This window comes from Crocodylus porosus, unplaced genomic scaffold (assembly GCF_001723895.1).
Source record: "Crocodylus porosus isolate Cpor-Errol unplaced genomic scaffold, CroPor_comp1, whole genome shotgun sequence".
Taxonomy (NCBI): Eukaryota; Metazoa; Chordata; order Crocodylia; family Crocodylidae; genus Crocodylus; species Crocodylus porosus.
In genome coordinates this window covers 40805515-40829167 of record NW_017728931.1, presented here as the reverse complement: position 1 = coordinate 40829167, position 23653 = coordinate 40805515, and the positions used below count along the sequence as shown (strand labels likewise).

Below are 23653 nucleotides of genomic sequence, written 5' to 3'. Positions count from 1 at the left end.
GGTCTTGCAGGAGTTTGTGACCGTTCGACCTCGTCATCCCTTGGGGCGCTCTGGTGAACAAACGTTCCCCCAGATCTTGGTGGTCACCCTTGAATATGAGCAAACAGTGTGCCTGCAGCATTCTGGGCAGTACTAGTAAAAGTGTTGCCAGCAGATCAAGGGAAGTGATTATTTCCCTGCATCTGGCACTGGTGAGGCCACAGCTGGAGCAGTGTGTCCAGTTTTGGGCCCCCCCACTAGAGAAAGGACAGATGGAGAGAGAATCCACCAGAGGGCAATGGAAATGGTGAGAGGACTGGAGCATATGACTTCTGAGGAGAGGCTGAGGGAATTGGGCTTAGTTTAGAGAAGAGAAGACTGAAGGGTGATTTAATACCAAACTTCAGTTACCTGAAGGGTGGTTCTGAAGAAGATGGAGCTAGACTGTTCTCAGTGGTGGCTGATAACAGAACAAAGAGCTATACTGCAGCAAGGGAAGTTTCGATTAGATATTAGGAAATACTTTCTCATGGGGAAGGTAGTAAAGCATTGGAATAGACTATGGAATCTCCATTGTTGGAAGTTTTTAAGACCTGGCTAGAAAAAGCTTTGGCTGGGATGATCTAGTCGGGGCTGGTCCTGCTTTGATCAGGGGGTGGACTAGATGACCTCCTGAGGTCTCTTCCAGCCCTAATTTCTTAAGATTCTATGATTCTCACAAGTTACTTGTGTTAACTAGATTAAAGTCAACAGTACTGGTGAAAACTATGACATGGACTTCAGTGCAAACTGTACAAACCCATCAGAAACTCTGGATGTATCGTATGTTTGCCAGTCCATGCTATTGCATTTGGACTACTAGTTGGCGTAAACATAAGGTGAGGAATGCCGACTCATGCTACAATCACTCTCATTTGCTCTGTAGATGTACCCTAAGGGGTTGGTGAACATGCTTAGGCACAGTGATGTTTAGATGTTAAGGCATTTAAATTGAGATTGGCCTAGAAGATAACACTGCTTTGACAAATGAATTTCCTGTTTCTAGAGGGAACACTCTGTGGATTTGTGGATGATACTAAGTTGGATGGAGTTACAGACACTCTGGAGGCTAGGGCTAGGATTCAGAATGACTTGGATTGACTGGACAAATGATCTGTGGTCAACAAGACGAAATTAAAAAAGGACAAGTGCAAAGTCCTGCACTTGGGCCACAAAAATAGCATGTACAAATACAGGTTGGGGAATGAGTGAGTAGGGTGCAGTACTGCAGAGAAAGACCTGAGGGTTACCTGATTGTCTGTGCTTGTTGCAAATGAGTCCAACAATGTGGTGGGTTGTATCAGCAGGAGTGTCACTTACAAATCAAGGAAAGTAATTCTTCTGCTCTATTCAGCACTAGTGAGTAGTGTGTCCAGTTTTGGGCCTCACGCTTCAAGAGGCATGTGGACAGTTTGGAAAAAGTCCAGCGGAGAGTAACAAAATAAGTAGAAGCCTGGGAAGCAAGTTTTACGAGGAGAGGCTGAAAGAACTAGGGGTATTGAATCTGGAGAAGAGAAGACTGAAGGGTGTGTGTGTGTGTGATTTCTTAACTGTCTTCAAATACCTGAAGGGTATTTACAGAGAGGATGGAGATAAGCTTCTCTGTGGTAGTAGGGGACAGGACTGGGAGTAGTGGTTCTAAGCTTTAGGCAGAGAAATTGAGTTTGGAGACTAGGAGATGCGTTCTTACTATGAGAGTGTGGTCAAGCTCGGATCAGGCTACCTAGAAAAGTTGTGGAATCTCCATCCTTGGAAATTTTCAAGAGCACTTTGAACAGACCTTGGCTGGAATGGTTTAGTGAATTTTGCCTTGAGGAGGGGACCCTGTGATGTTCCTTCCAGCCCTACTTACTTTGATCATAATTTCCTAGCCTTATTGATAAACCCTTTGGATAATGAGTCTGCAGAGGGTGGGATCAGATTTAGGAGGTGGATTTCTTCATGGTTGCAAGGTAAGGATATAAAGCGTGGACTTGACTGAGGCTTCACTCTCAGTTCACAGCAGTGTACCACACATAGTTTTGAAGCCCCATGAGTGGACCTGGTGACTTGGCTACCAACCTGTTCTAGTCTCTCCCTTTTCTCCAGGGGAAAATAATATATGACCAGTCTTCAGAAGATGCAGGCCACTTCCTTTCTATATCTGTTCAGCTGTGCTGGCTGGTGTTTTGAGGGGACAAAGTGAGAGCTCTGACTTCTTCTCATATCTGCAGTGGAATACCAGATACTGCTCCTTTTTTCTCTTTACTGAAGCCCATGATGTGGGTAGCCTGTGCAGAGGAGTAAGGAGTTTCTTGCTTCCTCTCAACTCATGTTTTTGCCTCATGAGACTAAACCTGCTCCTACTGAACTCAGTGGTGAATCTCTTCTTGACTTTACTGGAGACGAGAATCAGGCCTTGTGTCATGGGTAAACAGATTGTTGTAAACTCATTTCTCTCTCTTCTTGTTTTTTAATTGTCTGTGCTGTGATCTGCTCTATTCCTTTTGTAGAAAAGTAGCAGAAGGGTTCTTTTGGCCATATTCCAAAATGGGTAATGAATATATGCACTGTACCTACATTTTTCCTGAAATTTCAGTTATATATGGGGTTTTGTATTTCTCTTTGTTTCTCATATCAGTGCTAAACAACTGCCAAATTTTGCTTCACGAGCAACCACATTTCAGTTGTGACTGATGTGATTCTTATGCACAGTTCTGTAAATGACTTTGTACGGGAAGTGCTGGGTAACTGTTAGACACTATCATTTATTAATGTATTTTCTCTGTCCTCCTCCTGAAGAACTTTGTCCGACATCACTGGGTGCACAGGCGAAGGCAGGAGGGAAAATGTAAACAATGTGGAAAGGTAAGAAGTATATACAGATCATAAAACTTGTGACGAGATTTCTAGGCACTTTCAGATTAATAGAGCTCCATCCACCCAGCCATTTAATTATTCTGTTCTGTTCTAGTTCTGGGTCTCTCTTGGGCAGAGAAAGGGAATCATGTGGAATAGTGCAATACTTTTTCGGTGCGTACAAACGGGAAACAGAATGGTGACAGTAAATCTGTTGCACTGGCGACCTAAACCCAGGTCTCTGAAAGTAAAAGGCTATTGTGCTGTTTCCAGATTCTCGCTGTGTTGGCTGCTTTGGGCTGTTCAGTGTATCCTCTACTGCACAAGACAGTGAAAGCCCATTTCCACTGGTAATAGAAAAGGTCAAAGAAAACTTTAATTACACAGAACTTTTCTACTCATAAGTTCAAATCTCCAAGCCTGTTAAAATAATAGCAACAACAATAATAATGATAAAAAATTCAAAGCTACTGTGGTTAAGGCACACCAGTTTCTATAGACAGTGGCACACAAGGAAATGACGTAGCTATCCTCGCACCCGGTCACCTTTGCCTCTCCAGCCTGAATGACCAACTGTTTATTTGGGGTGACTTGGGACAGCCTTTAGCCTGAGTCTGATCTGAGGGTTGGAGTTATTCTTCTTGTACTGCAGTCATTCCAAGCTTATTAGTGGTATTGAAATTAAGGTCATGGCACAGGTACCATCAAAGCATGCTGTGCTGCTGTAGGGGGATTGCAAGATTTCATAGACATTAGGGCTGGAAGGGACCTCGGAAAATCATTGAGGCCAGTCCCCTGCCCAAAGGGCAAGAAGTCAGCTGGGGTCAGGATCCCAGCAAGATAAGCATCCAATTTGCTTATGGCAGAGCTGCATCTCTGTGGACCCATGAGTGGTCTGTATGGCCCAATTTACACCCTAGTAAACTTTTTTTTCCTTCCACACTAAGTTGTACTTCTAGTTCCCTCTTACCCTCAGCTTCTGCAGCTTCAGTCATTGTACACGGCCAGGACAGAACCCATGTCTTGACACATTCTCTATTGCATTAGAAGAAGAGACCTGTATCAGTTTGACTCCATATCATTCTAAAGCACTAGTGACAACAGGATGCAGTATTTCATTCACGGTGTGTGATCACGAGCAGTGAGGCATGTGTGTGCAGGATTCTTAAGCTGGCATGACACATGATGACATTGGAGCCATGTTTTCTTGTGCCTCTGCCTTTCTGGGAGCTGTGCTGTATCTTTACTACTGGTGTCAAAGGAGTTCATTAGGCAAGTTGAACAGTCACTGCATATTGTGGTAATACATGTAGTAGAACCAGCACATGATATACTCTTATTACTAACCTGACCAGTTTGCTCTGAAACACGCTGGAGATGACTCCCTGCGGTGAAAGTCAAAGGAGGTAGCTACTCTCCTTGTGGACAATAAATAGTCAGCACTTCTATGGGTATATTCTAGCAGACCTCTCTACCCAGAAACTAGAAAGAAGAAAATAAAAAGGGATTTTCCTTTGTAATACTTTATTTCAATGCCAAAGTAAACTCCTCTCCAGCCAGATATATTCTACCTTGTGGTCCATTTTCCTTCTTTTTGAGCTTCTGCCTTAAATTAATTCCCCTGTCATGTAAGAAAAAGGAGGCTATCATTGAAATGAAATGGTAGTAAATTTAGAGCAATAAAATACGTATTTTTCACGGAGTATCTAATCATTCTGTGGGTCTCATTTGTAATAGGAGGTCATCAGTCAAATCTTGGGCTCAAATTGGATAGCTAAATATTTTAATGAACATTAATAACACTCACAGTAATGCAAGCAAAGATTAAGGATAATCATCATATCTCATATTTTCAGTCATAAGCCTGTAGACAGCAATTCATTTTCCTTTATATCCTTAGCTTGGCATGTTAGCTTTTTTTTTTGTTTTCCTCCTTCTAAACAATATTGGCCATGGCTGAGGTGTGGATTATTGGAGTAGATAGATGGGCGGTTTGATGCAGGATAGCAAAACATCAGCTTTTCTCTGCGGTTTTACGTGAAAAATCCCACACTATAGGTTTGTGTAGGAGCAGAATTTGGAGGTGATTAACCAATGGCCTACAGTTCCTTTGTGTACCGGCTGTACAGGAAGCTGAGAAGTTTGCCAAAGCCTGCTCAGTAGATGGAAGGTGAATGGCATCAGTGAAACAAATAGATTTCTCTGTCCATCTTCTGTGGTAGATCCCATTTGTCCAGAAGATGGGATAAATGAGGGGCAGTACTTTTTTTTTCCCATGTAAGAGAATTAATTGAATTTGTTATTGTCTTAAAAGGAGGCAGTTGCTGACATTTTTTAACAAATAAAGAAGAGTGCAGTATCATTTCCCCCCTTATTGCTCTGCTATTGTGCCTCAAATTTTTAGCAATATTTGTCATTCAGTTTTATAGGTCTCTTCAATAGTATTACTATTCTAAGGTCTTAGTTGATGCCAGTTTTGTAGTACTTTGTTGTTGTGAGAAGTTTGATTGTCAGGAATTGGGTTGTGACTACATTAACCATAACTATCAGGTGTTTAAGTGGTCTATCGATCATCAGTGTTTGGTGCACACCTCCCCTGCTGTATTCCAACAGTGATCAAGAATTAGAAAGCTCTACCTATCATATGCTTGGCCAAAAAGAAAGACAGCTTTGGAGAATTTGGTGCAAGTCATACTGGATTTAAAACAAAACTACATCCAGGGCTTAATAATATAATAATAAATATTACCTTGTTCTCATACTGGGTTTTCATTGGTAGAGCCCAAAGAGCTTTACAAAGACAACTTATATAGTGATAGATTGTGAATTACTTCCCTAACTGAAGTAAAATAATTACATTTTCATGAAGATAAATAGGCTCATGGAGACAACATGAGCCTACTCAGTATGACTTTGAGTGCTGTGCACTGTATACTGCATATGTATATGTGTATGTGCATGTGTGCATATGTCTGTATCATCAACAAGAAGAAGATCAGGAAAGCATGAGGGTGTCACCTAGTGACAGGTGATGCAGAAAAGGCTGAAGTACTTGATGGCTTTTTTTACCTCAGTCTTCACAGGCAAGGTCAGCTTCTAGACTACTGCACTTGACAGCACAGTGTGGGGAGGAGGTGAGCAGCTGACAGTGGTGAAGGAACAGGTTAGGGACCATTTAGAAAAACTGGATGTATAGAAGTCCACGGAGCTTGAAGCCATGCACCTGAGCGTGCTGAGGGAGTTGGCTGATATTACTGTAGAGCTGCTGGCCATTGTCTTTGAAAACTCGTGGTGATTGGGAGAGGTCCTGGATGATTGGAAAAAGACATGTATAGTACCCATCTTTAAGAAAGGGAAGGAGGAGGATCTGGGGAATTACAGACTGGTCAGCATCACCTCAGGCCCTGGAAAAATCATGGAGCATGTCCTCAAGGAATCTATTTCTAAGCACTTGGAGGAGAAGGTGATTAAGAACAGTCGGCATGGATTCACCAAGGGCAAGTCATCAGCCTGACAGCCTTTTATGAGATGACTGGATCTGTGTATGCGGGGAGAGCAGTGGACATGATATATCTTGACTTTGGCAAGGCTTTTGATTTGGTCTCCCACAACATTCCTCCAAGCAAGCTAAGGAAGTGCGGTCTGAATGAATGGTCTGTAAGGTGGATAGAAATCTGGCTGGATCATTGGGCTCAGAGGGTAGTGTCAATGGCTTGATGTCTAGCTGGCAGCTGGTATCAAGTGGTGTGCCCCAGGTGTTGGTCCTGGGGCTGGTTTTGTTCAATATCTTCATCAGCAATCTGGAAGATAGGATGGAGTGCACGCTCAGCAAGTTTGTGGATGACACCACGCTGCGGGGAGTAGTAGACATGTAGTATGGCTAGGGTTTAGAGAGACCTCAAAAATTGGAGGATTCCTCCAAAAAAGAAATCTCATGAGATTTAATGAGGACAAGTGCAAAATCCTGCACTTAGGACAGAAAAATCCTAGACTGGTCTAGACTGGGAACAACTGGCTAAGCAGAAGCTCTGCAGAAAAGGACCTGGGGTTGCAGTGGACAATAAGATGAATATGAGCCAACGGTGTGCACTTGTTGCAAAGAAGATTAATGGCATAGTGGCCTGCATTAGTAGGAAGGTTGCCCGTAGATTGAGGGAAGTGATTATTCTTCTCTGTTCAGCACCGGTGAGGCCACATCTGGAGTACTGTTGCCAGATTTTGGCCCCTCACTACAGAAAGGATATGGACAACTTGGAGAGAATCCAGTGGAGAGCAACAAAAATGGTTAGGGAGTTGGGGCACATGACTTATGAGGGGAGGGTGAGGGAACTGGGCTTACTTTTAGTCTGCAGAAGAGAAGACTGGGGGGGAGGATTTAATTGCAATCTTTAAGTGCACCTGAAGGGGGGTTCCAAAGAGGATGGAGCTAGACTGTTGTCAGTGGTGGGAGATGACAGAACAAGGAGCAAAGGTCTCAAGTTGTAGCCATGGAAGTTTAGGTTAGATATTCAGAAAAATGTTCCCACAAGATGGGTAATAAAACACTGGAACAGGTTACCCAGAGCGATTATAGAATCTCTATCCTATCCTTGGAGGCTTTTAAGACCCAGATAGACAAAGCCTTGGCTGGGATGATCTAGGTGGGGGATGGTTTTGCTTTGAACAAGGGGTTGGACTACATGACCTCCTGAGGTCCCTTCCAATCCTAATTTTCTATAATTTTATGATCTTAAACTGACTGAATCAGATGATTTGGCCAGAACGTCTTCCCCTATGCTGTCTGAGGATCCAGGTGCTCTCTACTTCCAAATATATTTCCTCCAGCACACACAGATGTTTACTTTCACAAGAGCAATGTGGAACATACAGTTTTATGTACTGCACTGGAATTAGACACTAATGGCTGGGGGGGAGGACAGTAAATCAAACACTAATGGAACAACATCCTTTCAAATATGAAGTTAATGTTCCATTTCATTATTCCTCAAATGGTGTAACAGGCATTCTAGGGGTGGAAAACTCTTCCTCTTCTGCCAGAGAGAGAGGTCCAACCCAACACAGGAAAAACAAAGGGAAGCTGAATTTGAATGTTCTTTCCTATTGTGAGGGGTGGAAAGAGGATGAAGAGAGTGGGTGGTTTCCTGCTGGTTGAGCACAGGAATCAGAGCACAGGTATTTTAATCCCAGTGTTTACATTGACGCCCACTCTGTTTTTGAGCAAGTTATCTTACTAGTATCAGTTTCCTTAACTTAAGTTTCTACCTGGTACCAGCATACCTCAGAGCTGAATTGTGAGGAGAGATTAACTCACGTTTTAAAGTAGTTTGAGAAAGAAAAAGCTATTTTACTGCTTTTTATCATTATTTTATTTTTTATTGCTCTATCATTCTCACTGATGACTCTCTAAAAGCCAAATAACTTAAGACATGAAAAATGGTCCATCCAGAAACAGGCAAGCTGCTCAGTCCATATGTTTAAAATATACTGCTGATGTATTGCAGAACATATGTACCAGGTCTTGTTTTTTTGCTAGCTGCAGTTTTGGGAGATGGGGATTTCTCAAATCACCCTGAGAAGTCAAAGTAGGCTGGTCTCCCTCACTCTGTCCCCCTCCACCCGAAATTTTTTTATATATATAGTTTCTGGATGAAATTTATAAGATATCTTGGCTGCTTACAGATGTGAAATAAAAAATAAAACAGCATTTTATTTTCAGCTTGGCATGCCCCCGCACCAAGCACCATGCATGCCCGGAAGAGGGATCGTGTCATTTTGACCTGGCTCCCCAGTGTCTGTATAGCTGTCCTGCTTCAGCGGGGATTTTTGGATAAAAGGGTCAAAAAGCCCGTGGAAGCATGTGAGCTATACAGATGCTGGGGAGCCGGGTAAACTTATGCAATTCTTCTTCTGGTAAAGCCCTGTTTTGTATTGCTTTGTTTCCCCCACGTCTGTCAGCACTCTTTAAGGCTACAAGCATATGTCAAGTTTGTCCTGAGAGAGAACATTTTTTCTGGAATAAGGTACAGCGTTTAGATGTCCACATCTGTTGTCCTGGGATAAACTGTAAAAAGGATCTTGGGATTAAAAAGTGCTAATAGTTTGCGTCAGGACATTGTGAAGTATGTCTGAACAGTCGTTGAGGGGTTACACCACTTGAATGAATGCATGAAAAGTGGCAGTGTATTCGGCAACTCACTAAGCCTTGACTGGAAGGGTGATATGTGTATGCCCCAATTTTAAGACATTTCTTTTCAGGGCTAAGTCTGGCTTGGAGACAGGTGCAATGTGTGTTCTTTGTTTAAGAGACTCATTAAAGAGAAGAAGAAACCCTTTACTAATCAGACCTCAGTTGCAAACATTGTACTCCCCAACACTTGTTTTATGTATTATAAATCTGAGCCTAGGTTTGGTGAGGTTTTCTGTGCCCACTTTCAATGGTTTGACTTAGACAAGAGACAGATGGACTACCTGAGCTTTTGGAATTAATGGGTCTGTTTCACTGCTGAGGTTAGTGGGCTGAGCTCATCATGACGATGAAGGCTTGTCTCTAAAGGAGAAGGGAGGCCATTGATCCTGGACATCAGCAAATTAGAAAGGGCAGAATACTGAAGGGGAGGGACAGGGACAGGGGATTCAGGTCACAGAGTCTGAGGGGACTGAATTTAATCAGTCAAATACGGCATATTCATGTGGCATCTAGGTATGAGGCATACTATGCCTGAAAATTGAAGCCAGGCACATTCAAATGAAAAATAAGGTACAAATGCTTAATAGTGAGTGTGAATAACCATTCAAACAAATGACCAAAGGATATGGTAGATTCTCTACTTATTGAAACTTTCAAATCATAACTGGATACTTTCCTGGAAAAGAAAGTACTTTAAAAAACTCACCAGTTATTGGGTTAAATAAACAGGTAACTAGATGGGGCTCTATGACCTTTGTTTTATATGAAGTGACACTAGATGATTTAGCGGTCACTTTAGAGGTTAAAATCTAGAGTTGGGTGGGAGTTTTCTGTCAGAATGATCTTCCAGTGGAAAATGCAGTTCCCATAACTTGGAACATTTCCATGGAGAAATTTTTTTTTCCTGAAAATGTATGAAAAATTTGTTTTGGGTCTGTTTGATTTGAATATTGATATTGGATTGATCTAAAAGATTCTGTTTAAACTGCATTTCACTATCAGTACTTTTCCTTATGGGAGCTATAGTTTGCTCTCTTGCCCCTTTAGTTCTCTCCAATGCAGTGTGGATTCCCATTGACCATGCTCTGTAAGGTGCATTATGGGAGATGTAGGCTGATTACGAAGTTAGGGGAATTGCAAATGGGAGCATCTGGTTCTTGAATTACAACTCCATGAGGCAATATGTCAAAATAGAAAAATGCATTTTAATGTTGAAATGCCTTGAAAACAGTGTTTCTGGTCATTTTCAACAAACTTGTAGTAAACATTTTGATTTTGGGAATGTCTAAATATTTTGATAGATTTTTTTTCTCTCCATTTTTAAAAAAAAATCCTGTGAAATATGGTTTAATTTAAGTTTTCATTCAAGCCCAAATGTTCAAATGTCCAAATTTCCTGTGGCATGGAATGTTCTAATTTCACTTAGGTCCATTAAAGTCTGTCAGATGGATTTGTATTTCATAAATGTTTCTTCCTTTTTCCTCCCTTTTGACTACAAAGTTAAATATAGCTCTAAGAATATATTTTGGCCATACTGTGTATTCAAAACCTTTGTTATAATGGTGTCCCAATTTAAGAATCTTTTTTTCAATCTAACTTCTACTATTTTGCAGTGATTTTGCCTTGGCCCACCAATAATATACTGATTTTATGGTTGATTTGATAGTTTTGGGAATTTTAAAGGGGAGGCCAATATTGGTATAAAACAAAAATCTGAAACTCTGGACTGACACGTCTCATTCCTTGCTAATAGGGAACTTTATAATAAGAGTGTGATTTAACCTTGCTGTTAACCTTACTGTTGTATTAATAGGAGTAACATGCATCTGGACATTCAGTGCACTGTTGTCTATTCCTGGGGCTTACAGAATCCATGGTCTATTCATTGTATTTGACTGCACTGGCACAACTCAGACATATGGCAAAAACCAAAGTTGTTGAATTTTCTTGCATGATCATAAGCATGCAAATATTGTGGAAAGCAATGACAGCTTTCTTGTCCTGTCTTTTCCTGCTCTTCCAGGGGTTTCAGCAAAAATTCTCCTTTCATAGTAAAGAGATTGTGGCCATCAGCTGTTCCTGGTGCAAGCAGGCGGTAAGTGGTCAATACTTAGTGGGAGAAGTGTAAATAGCTGTGGTGGATTTTAGCCATTTGGGCTCATTTTGTTGGACTTCATTTGTCTCATTAGTATCCTTTGCTTGGGATTCCAATTTATTATGGGGAAGAGCCTTGGAGGGGCTCGTTTTAACCCTTTCTGTTCCTTTTCCTCAAGGATATTCCACCTGGATAGCCTATTCTTCTGGCCAAGGGGAGCTAAGTGTGGTTTCCTTCTTTGGAATAGAACAAAAAGTTGTTTGTGGGTTGACAAGAGAGAGATTTCTGCAAAAGTAATGTGAGAGGCAAACCACTGCTGCTCTTGACACAGGAGTTTCCATGCTATATGATTTTGCCCATTTGGGATTTTGTCTTAATGTTATCATTAGGGGCATGTTTGGGGTATGGAGCATGTTTGGGGAAGGTTGAAAAACAAAGGTGGCCATTTGTTAAATATTCCTAAAAAGCCCTTGGTGTAGAAAACTGATGGTGGAGATGGAGCTGATGGTGGGTATGTTCCTCACTGTCTCATGCATCTCCCTCTTTTCTCCTGTCCCCTTTACTTTTCTGTCTGTCCTCCTTTTCTTGCATTGTATCCATCTCATTAATGGTTCTGCTCTCCCTTACTATAGTTTCACAACAAAGTCACCTGTTTCATGTTACACCACATTGAGGAGCCGTGTTCCCTCGGGGCTCATGCTGCTGTCATTGTGCCTCCCACTTGGATCATTAAGGTGAAGAAACCTCAGGTAACTGCATGCGGAAGTCTGTTTCTGATGCTGTATGGCAACCTGGGGCAAGCCTGGCTTAGCTCCTGATTGTCCTCCACCAAAGCATGTTTGTCTGACCTGACCTTGGCCTTCCTACCCAGCTACATCTTATCAACTTACATCCTGCTCTTCCATGGACTCCCCTAGTGGGGGTCCTTCATTTTCCTCTTTGAGACAATTAGTGATTAATGTTATTTTGGCACTAAGCAATCCAGTTCAAGGTTATTCTTCCTACACAAGTTCAGTAGAATGGAAGAATCTTCTGTGTTTTAGGCACTGAAGCATATTTCATTAAATAAAGCTGTGCAAACACTGAACAGTACTTTCACAAGCATTCAATTTTGCATTGAAACAAATAATTAGCCTTTGCTGTCTTCATGTTCCTTGGATTTGATTTCCATGGGTGTTTGAATCATCACATTTTATTCACCCGAATGCTTGCTGAATGCCACTGTTATCTTTACTTGTCCTGCTGCTTGCAGGCAGTAGATTTTAAGGTTTAACCAGAATTGAGTATAGTTTTGACAAGATGAGACAGTGCTTGGTGCACCAGAGGGAAAAGATTTCCAAAGTGGAGCTGTCCAAAAAGGAGAATTTCTGGTTTCTAGGAAATTTCATATTTCTTAAAATTTGGTTTCAGTCCAGATTTGACTGAAACATTTTTTTTATTTCCTATGATCTGAAAAATAAGAGAAAAATGTTTCAGTGTTTCCCAGACTTGGCAGAATAAATTTGATAGCAACATTTTAGTTATAAATGATTTGCCCATCCCTGCTTACTAATGGCCATAGGCAAGTCCTGAACTGGATTTCTTACCCATTTTAACGGGATTCTAGTGATGCTATTATTCCTTTTGTTGTTTTTCCCCAAGCGAGTTAAATGAGTTTCTGTAGCCACCTTTACCTTGATGTCTCCTTTTTCTTTGTTTTTACTGCTACTAAAGTGTTTTTTCAATGCTGTTTCCATGCATAGTGGGTCACTACTGTTGAAGTACTAAACTTGAATACAGTATAAACTCCCCCTTTCACTCCTGCACCGTCTTAGTGATGCAGTTAAGGACAGTTTGACCCAGATGACCTGATAAATGTTCTGCAATGAATTTTTACTGTTGACAAGTGTCTTTTTTTTCAGGATGAAGGAAATTCAGAATGGTTTGGATAGTTGTGAGACAGGTGATAGACCTACATGTAATGACCCACTTACGTAATTAGAAAATTGTCAAAACATCCGTTGTGTGGTGTTCATCATGTAAATGTCTTTTGTAGCCTCTCAACCAACATTCAGTGCCACTGCACAATGCTGGAAACTATATAATACTGTGTCTGGCTTCCTGGAGTTCAAATGTATTCCTGTCCCAGTTGCACAGATACTAGTGTCCTTTTCTAATATTTGATGCATTGAAAATTGTTAAAAACTACTAATTGAGTCTTGGTGTTTGTGCTGGAGAAGAGCTGGCATTGAGTGGGGTCTGGGTGATGCTCTTTGAGCCAGCCTCCTCTGAGGATCAGGAGACAATGTAATTGTAACTGTTGTGACTAGACTTTGGTGCTGGGGGAGGGCTTATGATACAGGTGAGTAAATCTGTTTTTCCTTTCTTTGGAAACATTCAAACGAAGACTGCTGTATATCCTTGGGCTACTTTCTCTTCTCTACTTTCACTTCATTGCTGATGGTGGCAAGTGGAGTTAGACTACTATTTGTATCTGATTATGGTTTTTGAAAGGCATGAAGATCACAGAGTTTGACTTTCATTGATGCTGTGCACTTGTAGCTTTCATTGAAACTATTGAAGCTATGGCTACTAAGAAAGAGCCTCTGAATATTAAACCTGGATAGCGTAGATGAAAGGATTGAAAGGGATTTTACTGGATCTGCCTCAGAAAATCAAACACGCATCTCCCCTACATCATGCACAAATGATTTTTCAATAAATCTATCTAAGTTTATTTGGAACACCTCTAAAATTGACTTTATTTTTCTGTTCTGTGTTTCTCCTTTTTGAAGAAGGGAAAAATGACATCCATGAAGAAGATTTTTCCTCTTCTAGAAGTGATCCAGGATTTACATAGTCCTCTTTCCTTAAAGTAATTATTTGTTGTAAAGACAGTTTCACTATCTAGCATTATTTCCTCAAAAATCCCCACACACTTCCTGTTGGGAAGGAAGCCTTTCATGGACAAGACAGTATGCATAACTTCTTAATGGATGTTGGTGGTCCACCCACAGCTGCTTTTCTTGAATGTATTTGAAATGAAGGTCTGGACGTGTATAGTCAGCTTCTCTGCCTCTCACCTGTTGTATTGCTACTGTTTCTGCAAACTTATTGGCTCTATCAACATGACAAGAATTGGCATACTTAAACACTGAAGTGTAGCATCATTGTGCCAAATAGTCTTGCCTGTGTGGGCAGTGACAAAAAATTCCATTATATTTTAACTATCCCCCAATCGACTGCCTTACTTTGCAGCAGTCACCAGTATGTCTGCTCAGGGCGCTGACATTTCTTATTACATTTCTGTGTGTAAGTATCTCCATTTTATAGAGGGGTAACTGAGGCACAGAGAAGTTTAGTGTCTTGCCCAAGGACACCCAGCAGCCCAGTGATGGATCATGGAAAAGAACTCAGATGCCCTGAAATGCTCTGCTCAGACAAATGCTCTGTTCCAGCACCCTTTAACAACAGACAGTATCTGAAGAACAAGTCTAAGAACCTCTACAGGAATTACTGTAGTTAGGGCACGAGAGCATTGGCTTGCTCCATTACATTAATTTAATGTTCATATTCTCTTTCAGTCTAATTACATAGGCAGAGATGAAAAAGACCATGCACTTTGTATAATCCATCGATCCATCCAAGTCAGTGCAGTTCTTGTAGTGTAGCATGCCTTCTAGAGCATTTCTTATGTACCAAAGCAAGGACATATAGAGCAAGACTCCTTCTTATGGCAAAAGGAACAGAAAATGGGCTACTTAATCTGAACTTTAGACAGTTTGAGTTAGATAACTTTCTCCGAGATTATGAGTTTTCCACATTACTGAGATTCACTAGAATTCCTAACTTTTCTGTTTCACATATTGACACTGATGTTTCAAACACTGTTCCTAGCCAAATCCAATAGATGTCCTGTTTAAAGCAATGATGCTGTTGGTTGAAGATCAAGGTTGAATAAAAAACAGCAGGTACTGTTTATTAGCTGAACTGTACAGACTTGCAGGTCTCTGAGTCTATGAACCTTTGCTTGGTAGGAATCTAGAGACCTTTTTGGATAAAATAAAGACTGAGGACAACACTGAATGCATTTTGTTTCCTTTTTGAGTTTAGAAAAGATTAATGAATATTCTGTGAGTTTTCTGCACCCTTTATTGCCTGGCTTTGGCTAAATTAAGAATTGAAATACAGTGAGTGTGTTGATTTTCATAACATTTCTGACCCACCTGAACTTGGTAATATGTAAATGGAGAGGGGTTATGGGGAGGGGGGAGAAGGGGAGGATTTTATTTCAGCAACTGCAGCAGTAAAAAAAAAAAAAAAAAAAAAGGAAAAAACCCCTTCAGTTTGACCAGTCCTTTTCATATCAGCATGCCTTTGTGATAAAATAGTATCAGTAAAGTTAGCACCCTTCTGGAGAATAGCATTTTTTTCCTTTTCAGCTCACTGCCATTGATGATGTAGGGTATTTTTTTTTAGGTCCTACATAAAGTACCAAAATATTGTGTGTAATTTTTTTCCTGAACTAAGGTGGCTCTTAAATATTAAGAATCCAGAGGAGGTTCCCTGTTAGATTATTATACTAGTTTTATGCAATGGTGGCATGTGCTATACTAAGTCAATGGTCACCAGAGCTAAAACTTGTTTTTTTTCAATGGAAAATAGCTCATGTTATCATATTTTTATTACATTTTTATGCAGGTGGTCTCCATACCAGGAGACGAGCCTGATTGGGCGGGAGACTGGAGCCCCGGAGGGAAAACGGGCGTCTCCTACCCCTATTGGGAGGGTTGGCAGGTACAACATGTGGTGTTATGTGAGTCTGTGGGAGCATCTGATTTTTCTCCCCACGGCGTGGGAAAGTTTCCAGTTCCAAAGCACCAGTCTGGTCTCCGTGTGTGGCTTTCTCCATAAACGGTGGTGTGGAAGTGTAAAGCATGAAACGCATGTGATCTAAACTTCAAGCATGTGCCAGATACTGTATCATTCTCCAAATGGATGATGCATGGAAGAGCTTCTAAAAGGAGGCTGCTTCTGTGGATTTTTAAATTTTTGTTTTATTTGTGATGTATTCTTGGGTTTTTTTCTGTTTATGTAGAACTCATTAAAGACTTCGACCCGACGGAAGAAGAGAACATCTTTTAAAAGAAAAGCTAGCAAAAGAGGCAATGAGGTGAGCTTTAATAAGGAACACTTGAAAGGTAGAATAAATTGATACTTTAATCTCTAGATTGTCTGTAAAAATCCAGTGGCTTTCTGTAGATCCTAGCATGGCCTCCAGTTGAGAGAGAGCAAGTTGCCATAGAAGTTGCCATTTCTGCAATTAGGCACCCTTGGATGCTTCACTGGAAGGACAAAGACTTCCTGGTGATGGAGGCTGAACAACTGTCTCATTCAGAATTAATGAACATTATTTTTCTCTGTGTGTATGTGAATGTGTGTGCATACATATGTGCATAAGGGCTGTGCGAAGCTTTGGTCCCTGACTCGATTTGGCGAAGATTTGACCCTATTCAGTGGCTGAATTTTTGAATCCGAATAGAATCAGAGGACCCTTTAATCTCTCTGAATCAAATCGGAACCCTCAAAATCAATTTGGAGAGATCCAGAAAGATCTGGCGATTTGGACATAGACACAGCTTTACATGTTTTTTCTACATACCTCTAGGTAGCAGGTGGCTGAGATGCTGGGGCACATGGAGCGTCCCACTGAACTGGAGGCTCCTCAGTGCGCTTCCGGTCCTCTTTGGGTCCATCAGGGAGCATGCGGGGGCCCCCCCGCATGCCCTCCTGGCTTGGTGATTGGTACTTCTTGGGTTTGGGGGAGGCAGCCAGGGTCCCCCCATGGCTGATCACTGAGCCGGGCATACAGGGGAGCCCCCTAGCGCACTCCCTGGCAGACCTGGAAGTGGACTGGAAGTACTTCTGGTCCATTTCCGGGTTTGCCGGGGAGCACATGGAGGGCCCCCCACACTCCTGTGGGACATTCCATCCGCCCTAGCATTGCAGCGTTCACAAACTACGCTAGTACCTCGAGGTATGTAGAAAAAAAATTTCAAGCTGAGTCTATGTCTGAATTGCTGAATCAGCTTTGAATCTTTTGATTTGGATTCAGCTGAATCAAATCAGGGACAGTGATCCCAATCAACGACTCGAATTACTGTCCCTGATTTGGGCCGAATCCAAATTGAATAGGGTCCACTTTGCACACCCCTAATGTGCATGCATGTACTGTCTGAGATGAAGCTTGTATTGTTTTTGCCTCTGCCAGCATTTTTTAGGTAAACACCTTATTCTAGATGACTATCAGTATGGCAGTCCTCACCATTCTACATTTACTGAAAAATCAAAATTGGCAAAGAAACCATGTGAACTAAGAGCATAGTATAGATAAACTATCTTGAAAACATTTCCTAAATTCCAATCTAAACTTTAGGAAATTACTTGTTTTTATTATTCACTAATTAATTGAGACACATTTTTTCCTCAAAGGCCACCAAACGGGGGCTAAAGCTGACATCGTCTGGTTGTCTCTTGGTCTTTGTGAAACAAGTAGTTTGTCTCAGTCTAGGTCCTAATGAACAGCTGTCTGTATCTTTTTAAAAAGTACTATTACAACTGACACTTATTACTAGAGCTGAATAAATAATTGATTTTGTTGGTTCACTGGCCTAACTGAAAACTTAAAAAAAAGTGTTTTTGATTGACCAAAGATGAAAATGTTTTAAGTAAAATAAAAAGAATCTGAAAATTAATTTTAGGATAACAGCCTGTAGCTGGCTGTTATCCCAGTCAGGCAATGCTGTTATATAAGGACTGGGCCCTGAACAACAGAGCAGCAGTTTGCTGCGAGCAGCCAGACAGACACCACAAGCTGAGCTGCTGCTCAGTACAACTCAGAGGTAAGGGCTGGGGCCTATAGGGAAGGAGGAGACCCTATGGTCCTGGGCATGACCAGAAACTTCACCTTGCTGGGGATGAGTATCTTGGTGGGACTGTCTGTGGTGGGACAGTCCCCCAGAAATGCCAGGCCAGTTACCTCCATGGTGAAAGGCAAGTATAGGGCACCTTCTAACCCCAGCCCCACATCTCTGGTGGATAGTTGGTCATCTCAGGGGGAAACCAGGTTTACTGTGAGTACTGAGGCAGGGCCCAGGCCAGGAGCAGGGACCTGTGGCAGTGCCCAGGCTTACAGTGGAGTCTGAGTCCACATTAGGAAGCCAAGAGGTAGGCTCCAGGGGGATGGGGCTTGAAGCCCAATGTGAGGGGGCCTGGGGCCCAGAGAGGGGCTTGAAGGCCAAGGACGGGGCTTGGAGCCTGGGGATGGGGCTTGTAGGGCCAGAGATGGGGTTTGGAGCCTGGAGCGGGGACTGGGGCCCTTGAATGTGTAGTAGAAACAGATAGGCCAGGTGTGAGGCCAAGTATGTGAAGGCCAGGTGTGTGCCGCTAGACTGAAGGCTGGGTGTCAGGCTACACAAGCTGGAGGCCAGGTGCTAGGCCGAGCAAGCTTGGGCTGGGAGTTAGGCCATGAAACATCTGCCAGGCATGGGATAAAATAAGGGGAGGCCGGAGTCATATATATATATTCCCTTATCATCAGGGCAGAAAAATTGGCAGCCTCCCGCCTGAGTAACATCCTTGTAATTATTAACATCAAGGCATGGCAGGAGAGGTGGGAAAGCGGTTAGCCCTAAGACAAGTGGGCTGGCCTACATTTGAGATTGGCCCTGGAATGTCCACTTGTTACAAACACTTTATATGGTTTTTTACTAAAAAATTGTCAAACTGAGGTAAGTTTCCAAATGAAATGTCACCTTGAAGTGAAAAAGCAAAATGTTTCATTTTAGAAAAGTCAAAACATTCAACTTTTAATTTTTTTTCAATTTTTTGGCCATACCAGTTAAAAAAACGAAACAAAAACTAATGTAATTTCATGAATTATTTTGGTCGACCCAAATGGCAATTTATAATTAAAAATTCAATTTTGCCCCAAAAATTGTGCCCAGCTCAACAGTTTCTCTCTCCTGTTGGTGATGTCAGTATAAATTCCAAACACTGCTTCAGCTGGAGGGGTGAACTGTCTTTACATAAGATATACTAAGTACCTGCATTTGGTAGAAAAATCTAAACATGAATTTTTCAGATCCAATCCATATTAGATTGGTCACCTCTGTGCCTATCTAAAGTTTATTCAATGCCTTGTTATCTACAGCAGGATTGTCAAAAATACAGCACATGGACCAGAATTGGCATGTGGACCTGTGTTATCTGGCCCAGGGGGTTGCCTCTGGGATTGAGGTACAATGATGGAATGTAGCTGTTCACAGATCTATATAGAGGACTACACTTTTCAAGGTTATTAACTTTGCAGCTTTCATAACCACTAAATTCACATTTAAAATCCTTTGTGGGACTTTTTGGTAGAGATTTTAGCATTCTTCTGTATAGCTCTAGTTAATGCACTTTTTCACTGCTGTTTTTGTAGGAAAACAAAGGCCGACCTTTTGTGATAAAACCTATCTCTTCCCCGCTCATGAAACCGCTGTTGGTGTTTGTGAATCCAAAAAGTGGAGGGAATCAGGTAAGGACATCAATTGAATCCTAATGACCGTTCAAGAACAATCTATCAATGGATTTCAGTGGGGTCAGAGAAAGGAAGAGTTGCATATGACCTGGACTACGGACTCCTGCAGCAGATGACTGGAACCTTTCCACATAAAAGGAAACTTTGATTTTTCAAGATAATCTTCCTTCTAGTTTTTTATTTTTTGTAAGGAAACTAGAATGATAGGAGTATTTTAGGAGACCTCCACCTTTCTATAGCAAAGGGGGCCTCCAAAGAAATCTTCAGTCATCCTTTCTATCCTGAGAAATGGTTAGTTTCTTTACCACCCTAACCACATCCAGCTGGTTTTGTATTTTCAGTATGTAAGAAACTTTGCTTTCAGCAGTTGTTGCAGAGTATAATGTTGCTGTTTAAGCATTTTACTTCATTATCAAGTTGTATACTGAATGCAAGTTTAGCTAAAGCAAGAAGCAGGTTTATATGGACTCTAGCCTGCTTCTTTCTTAGAATTCCTATGGCTAAGATTTTCAGATCCAATCCATATTAGATTGGTCACCTCTGTGTCTATCTGAAGTCCATTGAATGCCTTCTCATCAACAGCAGGGTTGTCAAAAATACAGCATAAAGGCTCTGCATGTGGACCTGTGTTATCTGGCCTATGGGTTTTCTGTCAGAATAGCTGGGTTCCAGCAGCTGGGCATGGGGCAGTAGTGGCAACCACCATGACTCCCTGAGATAACACTAATGTGGGTCAACCCCAGTGAAATCATGAGTATGGATCCCCAGTGGGGGTTCATTTAACCAGTGCCCTTATTCAATCTGTTGCCAAAATCTTTAGTATGGATCCCTGTAACAGGGCATCTGGCCCTTTGTGGGAGGAAGACAGCACTGGGGTTGAAGCCCAGCTGTAGGTGATTAGCTGGCAGATGAAAGCCCAAGAGAAGGAACAGCAAGGAGCTCAAGCTGGAGAAAGGAGCAGTTTGTGGGCATGGATTAGATTGAAACCCAATGAAGCTTGTGTCTAAGAAGGGCCAGAGCTAAAGGGTCCTCTTCTGCCACTGGAAGAAAGGGTAAAGTCTGGTTTACTAGTTTGTTTGGACAAAGGGGTATTGTTTTGTGTTATGAGAACTGGATGAGGGGCTCCAAAAGGAATAAATTCTACCAGCACGGCAGCAGGAACACCAACCCACTTGTAATCCCCTGGGGACTTATTTTCGTGGTGGAGGGCTGGCGAGTGATGATGGTGTTAACCCCTGTGGCTGCCTGAGCCAATGGAGCAGTTCAGGCAACCACCACTACAGATGCTCACCTTGCCACTACGGATGGGTACAGATCCAGCCCACAAGGAGCCTGGAGAGCCAAACAGATTTGATACCCCTGATGCATAGCATGTGTTTTATGGATTTTATATAACACATGTGTTTCAAATTCAGTAGGTCTTCATTTATACATACACAAGTGAGGTGATAGCTTCCAGGACTGTTTCATATAGCAAATATCAATCATAACACTTGCTTTGTGTTTAGTCTTCCCAAAACAGGCATCTTTTAGTTTGTTTATGTTTACTAAGCTACAAATGAATGAAAGGCACTCTAAGAATTTACTTAATTTTAGTAAGTACACTTACTTATAATACTGTAGCCAGGTCATTCTTTCTTATGTTTTCCCTCCATTTCCTCTCTTCACAGGGCACCAAAGTTCTCCAAATGTTTATGTGGTACTTGAATCCACGCCAGGTCTTTGATCTCTCTCAGGAAGGGCCAAGGGATGCGTAAGTGCTGATGTATTTAACATTTTCAACATTGTCTTTGCTTATATGAAGTATATGGGCAAATTGATAGGTTGGATGGGGTTCTCTGACAGTAATGGAGAGGATAGATAGGTCAAGATTTAGAAAGAGCTCTCCGCTGTCCAAGGTCCTGATTTGTGCTTATGAGTGGTGGATGTGATATACCTTGACTTTAGCAGGCTTTGTACACTGTCCTCCACAACCTTGTCAGAGGAAGCTATGAAAATGCAGTCTGGATGACACTCTTGCAAGGTAGGCACATAACTTGTTGAGTATTTATACTCAAAGAACAGTCATTGATGGCTTGATGTCAAGTTGGAAGGAAGTATCCAGTGGGATTGCTCGGGGGACTGTCCAGGGGCTAGTACTGTTCAACATTTTCATTAATGATATGGAGGGTGGAGTTTAGTGTACACTTAATAAAGTTGCATATGACACCTAGCTAGGTGATGTGACAGGCACTTTGGAGGGTATGATTAGGATTGAAAATGACCTTTATAAATTGAAGAAATGATCTGAAAAAAATTGGATGAAATTCAGTAAAAACAAGTGCAAAGTGCTCCCAAATAATACAACCTGGCAAATCACTGGGCTTATCTATACATGTACATTTACTGCACAGGAGTCAAATTCAGTATGCCCGCACTGCGCAGTAAATATGGTGACTTACTCCAACTTGAGCCTAAATCTGATACCTGCATAATAACCTAGTGGGCCTCCCAGGGCTACTGGCTGGCTGCCTCTCCTGACTTCAATATGGGACTAAAGTTAGTCCCAAATGCTGGCAGCCAGCTCTGGCTTCAACTTGGGACTAAAGTTAGTCCCAAGGACTGGCCAGCATGTGGCGGGAGCTCTCCCTGGTGGCCACAGGGGAACATGGCAGGCTGCTCTGACTAAATTTACTCCCAGGTCATCTGCACAGGTAGACACTGGCCTATTCCCATTTACTGTGCAGTAAACTTAAGCCAGCATAAATGCACATGTAGACATGCCCACTAGGTTGGCTTCAGTACTGCAAAAAGAACAGGGGGTTATAGTGACCAGAAAGTTGGATCTGAGCCAACAGTTTTGTGCGTAGTATTAACGAAATAAAAACCATAATAGTATCTTGGGACATATTAACAGGAACGTCCCATTCATGCCACAGTAAGTGATTCTTCTACTCTATTCAGCATTAGCAGGGCCTTATCTGGAGTTCTGTGTTCAGTTTTGGGCACCACACTTCAAGAAAGATGTGGACAAATTGGAAAGAGCACAGCATAGAGCAACAAAGGTGTTCAAAGCCCTAGAAAACATGATATATGAGAAAGGGTTGGAAGAACTGGGGTTATTTACTCTGGAGATGAGAAAACTAAGGGGGATTGATAACAGCCTTCAAGTACACAAATGACTGTTAAAGAGACAATGGTTACAAATTGTTCTCTGAGTTCATAGTAGACAGGACAAAAAAAAGGGCTGAGATTGCAACACAGTGTTTTTAGGTTAGATATTAGGAAGAACATTCTATCTATGAGGGTTGTTAAATACTAGAATAGATTGCATCATTTTTCTATGATTTTATTCAGTAAAGAAGCTAAGTTCATGTTTGATTTTAAGCCTTATTGACTTTAAATTGAGGGTTAAATGCATCTGAGTTGTACCATATGCTCTACAGCCTTCTTCATCTGTGATAAGGACATGCAGAGATTATAACTTGTACTGTTTCATCTTGCTACTGAATAACCTCTGTACAGCTGAGTGGAGTTCAGTTGAATCAATGGCATGTTGGGACTTGTACTCACTAAAGGTTGTGCCTTTGGATCCTGACAGTATGGACACATCACTAAACAAACTGTGGATTCTGTTGTTGGAAAGTGACTATTATTTTCTGGGAGACTCATAGTTTCGTAGTTTGTAGTGTCGGAAGGGACCTGAGCAGATCATCAAGTCCAACCCCCTGCCATGGGAGGAAAGAGTATTGGGGTCAAATGACCCCAGCACGGTGTTTGTCTAGCCTTGTCTTAAAGACCCCCAGAGTAGGAGCCAGCACCACTTCGCTTGGAAGTTGGTTCCAGATCCTAGCCATCCTGACTGTGAAGTAGCACCTCCTGATATCTAATTTGAATCTACCCTCTGCCAGCTTGTGACCATTATTTCTAGTCACTCCTGGTGGTGCTCGGGGGAACAGGGACTCCCCCAGTG

At 41.8% G+C, this 23653-nt stretch overlaps 1 protein-coding gene across 1 annotated transcript in view; it reads left to right on the top strand.

Annotated features, from left to right (window-relative positions):
- DGKI (diacylglycerol kinase iota) overlaps positions 1-23653 on the top strand; it is a 199998-nt gene that overhangs the window by 23629 nt on the left and 152716 nt on the right. The window contains exons 5-10 of the mRNA XM_019544663.1: positions 2800-2865; positions 11067-11138; positions 11771-11887; positions 16216-16290; positions 19603-19698; positions 21372-21454. Coding sequence (XP_019400208.1) covers positions 2800-2865; positions 11067-11138; positions 11771-11887; positions 16216-16290; positions 19603-19698; positions 21372-21454 — 509 coding nt within the window. The remainder of the gene's footprint in view (positions 1-2799; positions 2866-11066; positions 11139-11770; positions 11888-16215; positions 16291-19602; positions 19699-21371; positions 21455-23653) is intronic.